This window comes from Myotis brandtii, unplaced genomic scaffold, assembly GCF_000412655.1.
Source record: "Myotis brandtii unplaced genomic scaffold, ASM41265v1 scaffold1204, whole genome shotgun sequence".
NCBI classification, from domain to species: Eukaryota; Metazoa; Chordata; class Mammalia; order Chiroptera; family Vespertilionidae; genus Myotis; species Myotis brandtii.
In genome coordinates this window covers 597,356-611,457 of record NW_005354186.1, presented here as the reverse complement: position 1 = coordinate 611,457, position 14,102 = coordinate 597,356, and the positions used below count along the sequence as shown (strand labels likewise).

The following is a 14,102-nucleotide window of genomic DNA, read 5'->3' as shown; positions in this document are numbered from 1 at the left end:
TCACCACCTTCCTCTGCCCCAACCCCCTGACTCCACTCTCACCCACGTCCCTTTCCCTGTTCCATTCTTCCCCGTCGCATTTAACATCGGAGGCAGCACTGTTTACTTAATTATGTTCCTCATCGTCTCCCCCAGCCCTCTGAGATGGAAGCGGCCCGAGGGCAGGGCCTTCGCTGTGGTCTTTGCTCCCTGCCCCGTGCCTAGAGCCGAGCCCGGCACTCACATAGCAGCAGGTGCTCGTGAGCTGCTGAGAAGTTACTGACGGATGTTGGAGAGCAAACAATCACCTAACACACGCAGTCAGTGTGGATGCAAGAATCTCCTTAAACAAGAGTCGTGTGTGTGTGTGTGTCTGTGTGTGTGTGTGTGTGTGTGTGAGAGAGAGAGAGAGAGAGAGAGAGAGAGGGAGAGAGAGAGGGAGAGGGTGTGAACAGATGGCAACAGACCTTGGGAGGGGAGTTCTGTCCTTCTCAGAGCTCCCAGCTCCAGACATCACCTGTCAGTCTGTCTGCTTTCTGTCTGGGCCCCTTCTAGGAGGGGTGGGCAGAGCTGCTGTCCGTCTTGCTCCCGACTCTGCCCTCGGGGCCTGGAACCTGGCCCATAGTAGGTGCTCAGGAAACGTTTGCCAAAGCGGGTGGGAAGGGGCTGTGCCGGGGCGAGGGCGGGAAGGGTGCATGGAAATGACGGCCCGGGACAACTCACAGCTGGCTTGGAACACTCGGACTTTGTCCATCTCGGACTTGGCCACGTGGAGCACCAGCTGGTGCTTGGAGAAGAAGTCCCGGGGCGTCCGCGTGCTCAGCGTCACCAGGGACATGTCCTGCACGTCTGGGGCGAGAAGGTGTGGCCTGAGACGCGGGCCCCGGAGCCCTGCCCTCCCCTCCCCACCAGCGGACACCCTTTCCCATGCCACCTGGCTTTATGTGCTTTATGCCCTTTCCAGGAGTTAAATGATGTTTTTTATTTTGGAATGAAAGCTGATGCTCTTATCCCACTAGGATGAGCTTCGGTGTTAAGCCCAGCAAAGCCGCAACCTATGCAAGCTGACACCTGGGGAGACCAAGAAGACCGTCCCTGTCCTGGTCCCCAGGGAGTGCACAGTCGCTGGGTGAGTAGGGAGGAGCGAAGACAGTCAGCATTACAGAGGGCAATACGTGCTGTGCTGGAGGGAAGCCCAGAGGGCCAGGGAAGGCTACCTGGAGGAGGTGATGCCTTGGCAGAGTCAAGGACTTGGTTTGTCGCCAAACCAATGTCAGCTGAGTCACGTTGGTCTAGAATGTGAATAAAATCGTCATCTCCTGCACAAAACTCTGATAGCACCTCCCAGCTCCCGCAGGCGAGAAGCCAAAGTCACCCCACGCCTACCTGATCTGGCTTGCCCCTCTGCCCCTTCTCCTCCACCCTCACCTACCACCTGCCCCTCGCACACTGCACTCCAGATGCAACGGCGCCCCGGCATCCCTCAGCCCCCAGGCACGCTCCTGCCTCAGGACCTTTGCACTTACAGTTCCCTCTGCCTGGGCTGTCCTTCCCCAGGGTGTGTATGTGGCTGTTTCCATACCTCCTTCTGCTCAAATGACACCCTATGGGGGGACACCTTCCCTGACCTTCCTCTGCCCCAACCCCCTGACTCCACTCTCACCCACGTCCCTTTCCCTGTTCCATTCTTCCCCGTCGCATTTAACGCCATCGGAGGCACTGTTTACTTAATTATGTTCCTCATCGTCTCCCCCAGCCCTCTGAGATGGAAGCGGCCCGAGGGCAGGGCCTTCGCTGTGGTCTTTGCTCCCTGCCCCGTGCCTAGAGCCGAGCCCGGCACTCACATAGCAGCAGGTGCTCGTGAGCTGCTGAGAAGTTACTGACGGATGTTGGAGAGCAAACAATCACCTAACACACGCAGTCAGTGTGGATGCAAGAATCTCCTTAAACAAGAGTCGTGTGTGTGTGTGTGTCTGTGTGTGTGTGTGTGTGTGTGTGTGAGAGAGAGAGAGAGAGAGAGAGAGAGAGAGAGAGAGAGGGAGAGAGAGAGGGAGAGGGTGTGAACAGATGGCAACAGACCTTGGGAGGGGAGTTCTGTCCTTCTCAGAGCTCCCAGCTCCAGACATCACCTGTCAGTCTGTCTGCTTTCTGTCTGGGCCCCTTCTAGGAGGGGTGGGCAGAGCTGCTGTCCGTCTTGCTCCCGACTCTGCCCTCGGGGCCTGGAACCTGGCCCATAGTAGGTGCTCAGGAAACGTTTGCCAAAGCGGGTGGGAAGGGGCTGTGCCGGGGCGAGGGCGGGAAGGGTGCATGGAAATGACGGCCCGGGACAACTCACAGCTGGCTTGGAACACTCGGACTTTGTCCATCTCGGACTTGGCCACGTGGAGCACCAGCTGGTGCTTGGAGAAGAAGTCCCGGGGCGTCCGCGTGCTCAGCGTCACCAGGGACATGTCCTGCACGTCTGGGGCGAGAAGGTGTGGCCTGAGACGCGGGCCCCGGAGCCCTGCCCTCCCCTCCCCACCAGCGGACACCCTTTCCCATGCCACCTGGCTTTATGTGCTTTATGCCCTTTCCAGGAGTTAAATGATGTTTTTTATTTTGGAATGAAAGCTGATGCTCTTATCCCACTAGGATGAGCTTCGGTGTTAAGCCCAGCAAAGCCGCAACCTATGCATCTTGCTCACGGCTCTGTCCCCAGCCCCCAGAAGCGAGACAACCTGGAAGCTCCTAGAACAATGCCTAGCAGGGGCTGGCTACTATTTATGGGATGAATAAGTGGAAAGGGTTGTCCCCTGGGCCTGAGCGGGAAGCGAAGTCTGTGAACCACCCAGAATCAGGGCCCACAAAGGCGTGCGGAGAGCCGAGCTGACAATAGTCACGGGCACTGGGATGGGCGGGCTTAGGGGAAGTTATTTCAGCTCTCGGCACCTGTTCCCTCATCGGTAAACAGGGCCAGGAGTAGTGCCCACCCAGAGGGAGGGGTGAGGTCATCTGCGTAACGGGCTTATGACAGCGCCCAGGTCCTGGGAGTGCCCACAAAGGTACCGGCTGCCTGTGTGCCGGGCACCGGGCATGCATCTGTTCCTATGCTATCCTACCAATTCCCCAGGAAGGCCACAGCCGCTCCCCTCGCTGGCCAGTCCCACCCCCTTAGCACCCTTCTCCAGGGAAGATGGGCAATGTGCCTTCCGCCTGCCACACTTCAGAGGTGTGCCGGCTGAGATCCTGCCCCATCACCATCCCTGTGCCCCTAAATCAGGCCTGGTGTCAGGATGCCCAGGTTTGAATCCTGAGCCTGCAACTTACTAGCTGTGTGACCTCGAGGAAATTGCTTAACTCCCCCATGCCTCGGTTTCCTCATCTGTAAAGTGGGGAGGAAGACAGTACAGACTTCTCAGCCTGTGTAAAAGGATCGAATGAATGCATAATTCTGAGTTGTCAGAGCCGGGACCCACACACGCAGGGCCTCGGGGCTGCTCGGACCTGAGTTTGGGGAAGTAGCCAGGCTTTCCTTTTGAATTATTTCGGGCCCCAGTTTTGACCCCAAAGCAGAAATTTGGGTTGGGTAGCATGTGGGGGGCATGGAAACCGGGGCCTGGAGGAGGCGTTGGGGCTCAGTGCAGTGTTGCTCCCAATTCCTCTCTGGCTGCTGTGTGGCCTTGGGCAGGTCACTTGCCCTCTCAGGACCCTTGTCCATTCTTTCTCCTAGACCAGTGATGGCGAACCTATGACACGCGTGTCAGAGGTGACACGCGAACTCATTTTTTTGGTTGATTTTTCTTTGTTAAATGGCATTTAAATATATAAAATAAATATCAAAAATATAAGTCTTTGTTTTACTATGGTTGCAAATATCAAAAAATTTCTATATGTGACACGGCACCAGAGTTAAGTTAGGGTTTTTCAAAATGCTGACACGCCGAGCTCAAAAGGTTCGCCATCACGGTCTTAGACCGTGGACACCCCAACAAGAACTCGCCCCCAACAGTCCCGATTTCTGAGGGCGGGTACGGGCTCGGGACAACGGGCTTCATTCAGTGATGAAGCTCTATTCCCATAGCTCTCGGGGGCCTTTACCTGCTCCGTCAGGCACCCGGTCATCTGTGCAGTCCATGGCGGAGGTGTGGGGGTTGTCCCTGTCACAGTTCACCAGCAGGATGGCGCCTTGCCCGCGGGGGCCCCAGGTCCAGGTGCTCTGTGGACACCCAGCAGAGACGGGGCACCCTCAGAACCTGTGTGTGTCCCTGCGACTCCTGGGGAAGCAGAGCCACCCATTCCCAGCATCTCAGGGCCTCGCACCCTTCACATCTCTTGCTCCCACATTAGCTCCTTCTTTGGTCCCCCAGAGTGGATTTTTGTCCTGAAAGTCATGAGCAAGTTCACCAAAAATGCAATCCACCCACTTTAAACAAGGAGCCCAGGACAGTACAACTCATTTTAACAGCCTTTGGAAACGGTTGGATTGGCAAACCAAACTGAGCTGAGTATCTGTGCCAAGATTCTAATCTAAATAGTTACTCTTATGCAAACTTTTAATGACTCACCCACCCAAGTATGGGCACTATTCTTGGCAGCCAGTGACTGTCTGGGGAAGATTAAAGTGCATTAGGCCGCCCCTCGGGGCGGGGGCTGGTAGCCATGATGTCTTTTGTTGGTGGGAGAGCGGTGGAGCTCCGGGAATGACTGCGTGTGGGGTGGGGACAAGATGGATTCCACCCTCGGAGGTGGAATTCTTCCCCCACTTTGGACGGAACCAACAAAGGGATCTTAAGCCTTTGACGGGTCATTTCCTCTTGATGGGAACACAGCATCAGGCAGCTCTGCGGCTTCGGGGCCACCCTGGGGTCTATCCATGCACCCCACTTAAGACTCCCCTCACCTACAGGCACCACCCCTCTCTTTCCCTAACAGACATTCCTTGCCCCGCCCACCCGGCTCCTTCCCACCCCTGCCCTGCCGGTTCTTCCTTTCTCTGTCATTCACCCCATGTGGGCAGCATCATGGGACTCTCCCTGACCAGGCATTAAAGACTTTTGTGCCTGCAAAGTTTCCTCTCTTCTGCGCATTCATTGAGTGATTCTGGTTTCCAGTTTGTGGGGCAACACATTCTCTGAATTCACAGCCAGTGAAAAACCTAGCTTCGTAGAAGAGGTGGGGAATACGTAAACCAAAGTGATAATGGTGTTTTAAATTCCCTTCTTTTTCTTGTTCTTCCAGTGAACACGGGATTATGTGAGACAGACCGCCAGCCATCCCATCACCACCAGGGGGCGCCAGAGGAGAACCCAGTGGAGTTGCAGGGAGCGTTTTGCCTGTCCGTTAAGGTTGAGGTACCTGGTTCTTCCCGGCTTTGGTGGGCTTCACTTTGCCGGTGCGGGTGATGTCCGCGCTCAAGGTGATTTCTGAAATCCACCACGTGAGAGGAGAGGGTTGGTGAGGGTACAGGGTAGGGGCACCCAGCCTGACCCCCATGGACACTCCTTTCCCTAGGAGACCCTCTACACCAGTGGTTCTCAACCTTCCTAATGCCGCGACCCTTTAATACAGCTCCTCATGTTGTGGTGACCCCCAACCATAAAATTATTGTCGTAGCTACGTCATAACTGTAATGTTGCTACTGTTATGAATCGTCATGTAAATATCTGACATGCAGGATGTATTTTCATTGTTACACATTGAACATAATTAAAGCATAGTGATTAATCACAAAAACAATATGCAATTATATATGTTTTTCCGATGGTCTTAGGCGACCCCTGTGAAAGGGTCGTTTGACCCCCAAAGGGGTCGCGACCCACAGGTTGAGAACCGCTGCTCTACACCGAGGCCTTGCTCTCTCCCTTCAGAGGAGGCACAAGTTCAAAGACACCCTTGGGAAGGCTGGAGTGCACGAAGTCTGCCTGCAATCCGGACAGCAGAGCTGGGGCCCCTGACCACACGTATTCTCCTTTGGGGCACCCACCACAGCTGTGATGCCACCCAGACCCTGCCTGTGTGGCTGCCCTCAGGGGTTTCCCCAAGAGTTCCCAGCCCCCCAAGGGGGTGCTTGGTGTGAAGCCCCCGCAAGGACACCTTGCCAGGCTCTCAAGGCCTCTGCCCCAACTCCAGCCCCCGGCGACCTTGGGTGGAGGACGCAATGGTCACTTCAACCCCACCTGCTCTTTTGTGACCCCCCTGGGAACAAATCATGGCCCCAAACACACCCGTCTCTGTCCAAGTGAAAGCATATGTCTGTTTCTAAATTCTTCCTCCCTCGTCAGACCACATGACTGCAGTCATTCATTCATTCAGTGACATGGAGCCGTGATGTAGCGACCTGGGAGCTCACAGAGCGAGATCCACCCAGATGGCCTTTTAAACATATCCACGTGTTACTGTGGGGCCAGGCAGCATGGTGCTTAGGGGCCAGGACGTCCCTGCTCCTTCACAAACCAGCTGAGTGACCTTGGGCAACAGTTTTCTCATCCGTAAAATGGGATCATTGTAACAATTTCATTGGATTGTTGTAAGGTTTAAATGTAAAGTCTAAACACAGTGCCTAGTTTATAGAGCTAGTGCTTTATTATTATCATTATTATTAACATGTGTATCCATGAAATAAATGTGTAATAATGAATGAAATTCATTAATGAAATGAAACCTGAAGGTTTCAGATACAGTCCATACATTTAATGCACATTTAAATAATAATAATCCTATATAATAAAAGGGTAATATGCAAATTGACCATAACAGCAGAACGACTGGGAATGACTGGTCACTATGACACACACTGACCACCAGGGGGCAGATGCTCAATGCAGGAGCTGCCCCCTGGTGGTCAGTGTGCTCCCACAGGGGGAGCTCTGCTCAGCCACAAGCCAGGCTGATGGCTACCAGTACAGCGGGGGTGGCGGGAGCCTCTCCCGCCTCCTCAGCAGCGCTAAGGATGTCAAACTGCAGCTTAGGCCTGCTCCCCACTGGCAAGTGGACATCTCCCGAGGGCTTCTGGGCTGCCAGAGGGATGTCTGACTGCCAGTTTAGGCCCGATCCCCCAGGGAGCGGTCCTAAGCCAGCAGGTGGACATCCCCCAAGGGGTCCCAGACTGCAAGAGGGCACAGGTTAGGCTGAGGGACCCCCCACCCCGAGTGCACAAATTTTTGTGCACTGGGCCTCTAGTGTCATTATATTATTGTTCAAGATTTAGAAATATACTTTATTTAAAGATGAATATTAAATAAATAGGAGTCTAGGTAGATCATTGATATGGCAAATATAATGAGATGCCAACAATGGAATTTCAGGAACACTGGTGTATATTACTGCATAAGACAATGTCATCATCTACATTTTAAAAAAATGAGTAGTTGACATGTCAAAAAGATAAGAGACTCAAATATTGAAAATCTGTGCAACATCTCCTAAGTTGAGAAACGAAATATTAAGAAGTTGAAGCTTCCTGCAACGCCCTCTCTCCCCAGTTGTACCTTCTGTGTCTCCCTGACTGAGGAGGGAACATTTGTGAGCCACCAGCCATGCGGCCGGCTAGAAGCTGTGCCTTTTCTCTGCTCAGTCTGAGTAAGCTCCTGAGGGAGGGGGAGGGGTCCCGGTCACTTACCCACCCCGGTGAGGTAGAGCAGCGCGTGGACTGGGTTGGTCTGGGGTCCGTAGTATGAAATCTGAACCTATAGGACAGCGGGAAACCACTCATGACGTCTCTTAGTCATTCAACAAACACGAACTGCCGCTTGCTGTGTGCCTGATCAGGGCAGGATGCTGAGGAGACCAGGATGGGCAAGAAGTGGTCTCAGCCCTAAGGAGCACCCCAGCTGGTGGGAGTGGTGGGGTAGCAACATACTCAAATGCATAGACGGGGGTCCTATGGGAGCCCAGAAGTGGGGGGGCTCATGCTGCCAGGGTGTGACAGGGAGGTACATATTGAGGTAGATCTTCTAAGAGGAGCAGCTGGAGATGTGGTGGAAGAGGCGTGAGAGGGACAGCGTGGGTGACAGGCCACAGAAACTGGCTCTGCAAGCAGAGAGGTGGAGGAGACCTGGAGAGCCAGACCTGGCCGTAGCCCAGCTCCCCGAGGGTCTGGGAGCAGGCGCTGTGGATGGGTGTGGTCTCTTCAGGGCAGGTGCCGTCCTGAGTAAGAAACACCGGCCCCACTGCCCAAAGTCCAAAATCCAGGACAAACGCATCTGATTGGCTGGGCCAAGCCAGAGGAGGGCGGAGCATCAGGATGGACACTCCCAAGCTAAATGGCGGAGGGCAGTTTCCCAAAGCCAACCCAAGGAGCTGCCACTAGAGGAAGGATCTGTCCTGTAGATAGTGGGGATCCAGGGAAATGTCACAGCCTTTGTCACCTCATGTCTGGACCACGGAGTCAGCCTCTAGTCTACTGCCTGCATCCAATCTACTCACTATAGCCAGTGGGGTTTCGAACACACAAATGCAGCCTTGCTACTCCCTGGATGACACGTTTTCCTTGGCTTCCTGTTGCCTTCACAAAGAGATGTCTCTGATGGAAACCCTTTAATACTGGCTTTCTGTCTCTCTCCCCGCCCCTTCCTTTCCACTCTCCCTTCTCACCATCCAGATCTTTCCCAGTTTCCGAAACATGAGTCTCACCCTCTCCTCACCCAGAGTGAACACACAGGTCACATCCCCTATGTAGAGCTCTCACTCTTCTTTCCTTCTCTCTGGTGGGTCACTCAGACCATTCTTCAGCTTGCCTCTTCCTCCAGGAAGTTTCCCCTGATTGCACCCTCCCCAACTTGCTTTGTTACCCAAGCTCTGTGCTCCTACAGCAGACGGCAACTCTCTGCCCTAGTGGGGAGCCTGCCAGGCCTGTCCTGCTGGGAGAACAAATGGCCCTTGACCCAGCCCTCCATGGGAACCCCAGAGGGTCTTGTTGAGCCCATCTACAGCCAATGAGGGTGCAGTGGTAAATGGTGGTGCCTCAAAACATATGTCCACATCCTAATCCCTGGAACCGGTTAAGTGTGGCCTTATTTGGAGAAAAGATCTTTGCAGATGTAATTAAGGACCTGGGGGTGAGATCATCCTGGCTGGCTGGGGGAGGCCTTAGATGCAGTGATGAGAGAGACACAGGCAGGTGTGACAGACCGACGAGGAGGCAGTGTGACCACAGAGGCCGAGAGCGGAATGCCAGCAGCCACCAGACGCCGGAAGAGGCAAAGCAACGATTCTCCCTGAGACCCTCCAGAGGGAGCGTGGCCTGGCCGACACCTGCATGTCTGATGTCTGTCCTCCAGCATGGTGAGAGGATACGGTTCTGTTGTTCTAAGCCACCAGTTTGTGGTACAGCCGCCACAGGAAACGAAATACACGGGCATGGACCAGCGTTTCCTGGGGCTGCCTGGCTGCGGGCTTCATAGCGCTCACCACCATCTGTAATTGCTAACCTATACAGTATCCGATACCCTCACCCCTAGGTTGTAAGCGCCGTGAAGGCGGCAGCCTCCCTTGTCTTGTTTATTTCTGTATCTCCAGTGCCTGGCAGTGCTTGGCACAGAGGAGGTGACTACGAAACATTTGCTGAATAAGTGAATCTCATCAGAACCCTGGCCTATCAATAACCCCCTGGCATCCCTATCTTGTCTGTGAGGACGCCATGGCTGGCATGAGCCATCATGCGCCTTTTCAGAGAGATGGAAGCCCGCCCAGGCTGGGCTCTGGGTCGATGAGGGCAGACTGTGGGGAGCTGACCTGCTCAGACCTGCTGGCCTCCTCCCGCACAGCCCGCCCCACAGCGGCCGCACTCACCTTCTGGTCGCCCATGCTGCTGCTGGCCGCCCGCATCCTCAGGCTCACCTCCAGCCCGGGGTCCAGGGGCCACTTGGAGGAACCTGTGGGATTCTTCTTGGCTGGAGGGCCGTGGGCAACATCCACAACCACCCCTGGGGAGGCGTTGATGCTGAAGAAGGTGCAGCCCGTGGGGGCAGAGCTGTGAGAGGCACAGACAGGGAGGACAGAGAGGCACGGTCAGTCTGCCCAACACAGCTCTCCCCAGCAGTTTTCCTTTCCCCAAAGAGTGTCCACGCCAGAGAGCAGCCAGCCTGACCCTGACCATGGGAGGTTGTCAGGAGGTCATGAGAAACAAAACGAGTCCCCTGGTCCAGCGGGCGTGCACTGGAACTAGGGAAATTGCAGAGAGATGTGCACAGCAAAGACACACACACACGGATGTGTGCACGGAGCAGTGTGCACCCCCGGAGGCTTACTCTCCACAAACACACACAGGGTTGTGCCCAAGCAAAGAATCAGACAGACTTCTGCTTCTGGAATGATGGCAGGCCAGTACTCTGAAGGGCCTTCCTTTTTGAAAAACAACTGGATCTGGCTAAAATATAATTTTTTAGAACATGGCTGTGATCATGAGAAGTCAGGACAATCTCCAAGGACTCCCTTCTCTGCACACATACACAACTCAGTAGTTAAACTGAAGAACACCAAAGACAAAGAGAAGATCTTAAAGGTATCCAGAAAGAGAAGCCAGATCGCCTATGAAGGAATAACAATCAGACTGAGAGCAAACTTCCCCATAGCAACAATGAAGTCCAGCAGACCACTGAATAATATCTTCGAAATATATATTGAAAAAATAACTATCAGCTTAGAATTGTGTACATGACCAAATTATATTTTAACAAAGGCATTTTCAGGTGAAGAGGAACTGATATTTTAAAACCAGCACACTTTCACCAAACCAATTTCTAAATACTTTAAGAAGAAGATATCAGAGGCCAGAAGCATGGTCTGACATGCAAGAAAGAATGGTGAGCAAATAAAATGATAAGTATACAGTTTGTCTGTATAAAAACGGTTTTCAAATATCAAAATGGTAGCCCTGGCTGGTGTGGTTCAGTTGGTTGAGCATTGTCCCATGCACCGAAAGGTCACTGGTTCAATTCCTGGTCAGGGCACATACCAGGTTGTGGGTTTGATCCCTGGTCGGGGTTTGTGTGGGAGGTCTTTCTCAAGTCAATAAAAAAAATTTTTTTTTAAATATCAAAATTGTGGCATTAACAGTGTTTAATTCTAGATTTTATAGAGTTAAAATTTTATGATTAAATTTAAATAATAGGAATAGAGTTCATAAAATTCTGCACATGCAGAAAATACAATAATAAAAAAGAACAGAAAAATTCCATTCAAAAAGGCAATAAAAGAGCAAAAGATAACATGGGGGGGGGGAACAGACAAATAAAAATAATGGTAAAAACATATCCAACCTGGCTGGTGTAGCTCAGTGGTTGAGTGTTGACCCTTGAACCAGGAGGTCATGATTCGATTCCTGGTCAGGGCACATACAGGCTCAGTCCCTAGTAGGGGGCAGGAAGCAGCTGATCAATGATTCTCTCTCATCATTGATACTTCTATCTCTCCCTCTCCCTTCCTCTCTCTGAAAATTAATAAAAATATTAAAAAAAATATCCATACATATAAATATTCAAAATAAATGAAAATGGATTAATGTTGACAGTTAAAAGAGAGTTTGGGATTAGATAAAGAAACAATAGCTATATGTTATTTATAAGAGACACCCCTAAAATATAAGGATCCAGAAAAGATGAAGTACATTAATCCAATACTAACCAAAAGAGAGCTGGGATGGGCATATTAATACCAGACAAACAATGCACTGTTGGCAATAGGAAGATCTCAACCAAAGAATGAGGTTCAACTCACCTAGAAGATATTCTAAACTTGTATGTACCTAATAACATAGCTCAGTAGATTTATAAAGTAAGCCTTGGTAGAAATACAGGGAGAAGTTGACAAATTCACCATCATGGTTGAAGATTTCAACTCCCCTTTCTCAATTAACAATAGATTAAGCAGACAAAAAAGGGGACACAAGTAACAAACTTGATTTAGGAGACATATAGAATTCTGACCCCACAACTAGTGAATATACACTTTCCCAAGCAAAGCACACATGGATCACTGAAAAATATATATAGCCGCCCTAGCCAGTTTGGCTCAGTGGATAGAGCGTTGGCCTGCAGACCGAAGGGTTCCAGGTTCGATTCTGGCCAAGGGCACATGCCTGGGTTGCGGGCTCGATCCCCAGTAAGGAGCGTGCAGGAGGCAGCCAATCAATGATTCTCTCTCATCATTGATGTTTCTATCTCTCTATCCCTCTCCCTTCCTCTCTGAAATCAATAAAAAAAATAATAAATGCAATAACTAAATATTAAAAAAATTATATATATATATATATCTCCATGTAATTCACCATAACAAATTTATTTCATTTAATAAATATGAAAGGACAGGTAACATATGGTGTAGGTGGCATATTCTTTCATCACAGTCTAAGGAGTCACTAATCCAACCCAGCCCAAAGACCCATCTCAGGGACCCGCACCACCGAATCCTTTCCCCGTCACTCCAATCCAGCGGGGTTTCTTCCTCCAGATGAGATTTCTCTCTGCAGGAGAATCACAGTGCCCCGAAGATGACTACATAACAATCCCCAGAACCCACGCATATGTCATCTCACATGGAAGAGAGGACTTGCGGATGTGATTAAGGATCTGGAGATGGGGAGAATATGCTGGATTATTTGGGGGGGACCAGTGTAACCACAAGGGTCTTTAGAAGAGGGGGCGGGCGGGGCAGAGTGAGAGGAAATGGGTGATGGAAGCAGAGGCCACAGTGATGCAATTGTTGGGAGGGGCCATGAGCCGAGGAATGCAGGTGACTTCCAGGAGCTGCAGAAGGCAGGGAGTGGATTCTCTCCGCCTCCACAAAGGCACACAGCCCTGCCGACACGCTGACTTTAGCTCCGTGAATTTTAGCCCCGTGAGACCCATTTTTGAACTTCTGGTCTCCCAAACTGGAAGATCATACATTTGTTTTTTGGTTTTTTTTTTTCCAGTTTTATTCAGAGATAGCATTTTAAGCAACTAGATCTGTGGTAACCTCTTACAACAGCAATCGGAAGCCGCACACCCTCCCTTCCCGCACTTCTGCTGCAGGGCTTCTCTCATCCCCCCTCGGCGAACTCCCTGCTCTCTCAGGTGATGGGCGGCTGGCTTCCTAACAACAAGGCAGTCTCAGAGGCATGGGGGCTTCACGGTGTCTCTGTGTAGGGGGCACCCACGTGTGTTAATACAAGACAACTCAGAGCTGACTCTTCTTGTAACGTCCAGGAGCCTCTGTAGTGGCGGCACTGAGAACCCGAGCCCGCACGAGTGACATCATTTCTCCGGCTCCCGCACCCAGCATTTCCTTACCCACGACCTCCCGTGGGTCTGTGACACTCACACATGCAGGGGCTCACGAGACTCTTCTAGCAAAGGGGGACCACTCGGCCGGACACCTGGCCTGCATTTTATAATTTAACTCTCGCCACAACCCAGCAAGGTGGGCGTTGAGTCTCCCATTTTACAGATGGGTAAACTGAGGCTCTGAGACACTAACAGGCTTGCTCCTTGCTGTCCCACTGCATGGTCTCCTCTTGAGAAGGAGACCCTGGGAGGAAGAGGAGAAGCCCATTGCTGGCAGCTTCAGAACACCCACTGTGGTTGGGCCTCCTGGACCCCGAACCCATTCTGGGCCTTTCCCAAGCCCCGCCGACCGACCAGGCAGCCGTGCCCAGCGAGGCCGACCCCGCAGCGCTCAGAGGCAGTGTGTGCTGGAGAGGCAGGTGGGTTTAGGATCAGACAGGCCTGGGTTCAAATCTCCTGCCAGGTAGATGTTTTTTTACCTCTTGAAGCCTCAGATTACTCATCTCTAAAATGGGCACGATGAGAGTGTTTACCTTGCAGGGCTTCTGGGAGGATTAGAAATCCCGATGGAAGGGCTGGCACTAGTCCCTGGGGTCATGATACAGCCCTGACGCCAGCCACAAGCATCACAGAAAGCGCCTCAACAGGTTTCCAGGGATTTTGTTTGCATGTAATCCATGTATTTCCTGTTCCGGGGAAGCACTTTCCCAACAGAGAGTGAAAATCACCAGCAGAGGTGAAAGCAGCTCTGGAAGAGGCACCCACACCTGTGTGGTCTGTCCCGCCTCTTTCTAACCCTGGGTGTCTGAGCCCAGTGGCAGGGGCCACGGCTCGAGCAGGGTGTGGAGGCATGTGCTGTGCTGGGAGGGGCTCAAGGGTGCA

At 52.1% G+C, this 14,102-nt stretch overlaps 2 protein-coding genes across 2 annotated transcripts in view; both read right to left on the bottom strand.

The window, feature by feature from the left end:
* Positions 1-14,102, bottom strand: part of LOC102257551 (protein-arginine deiminase type-4) — a 28,999-nt gene that overhangs the window by 13,340 nt on the left and 1,557 nt on the right. Inside the window, exons 2-9 of the mRNA XM_014532951.1 lie at positions 9,748-9,928; positions 7,577-7,643; positions 5,314-5,381; positions 4,057-4,174; positions 2,315-2,440; positions 1,035-1,271; positions 703-828; positions 224-258 (exon numbers count right to left, since the gene is read on the bottom strand). Coding sequence (XP_014388437.1) covers positions 224-258; positions 703-828; positions 1,035-1,271; positions 2,315-2,440; positions 4,057-4,174; positions 5,314-5,381; positions 7,577-7,643; positions 9,748-9,928 — 958 coding nt within the window. The remainder of the gene's footprint in view (positions 1-223; positions 259-702; positions 829-1,034; positions 1,272-2,314; positions 2,441-4,056; positions 4,175-5,313; positions 5,382-7,576; positions 7,644-9,747; positions 9,929-14,102) is intronic.
* PADI3 (peptidyl arginine deiminase, type III) overlaps positions 13,255-14,102 on the bottom strand; it is a 39,292-nt gene continuing 38,444 nt past the window's right edge. Inside the window, exon 18 of the mRNA XM_005858731.2 lies at positions 13,255-13,268. The gene's annotated coding sequence lies outside the window, so the exon portion shown is untranslated. The remainder of the gene's footprint in view (positions 13,269-14,102) is intronic.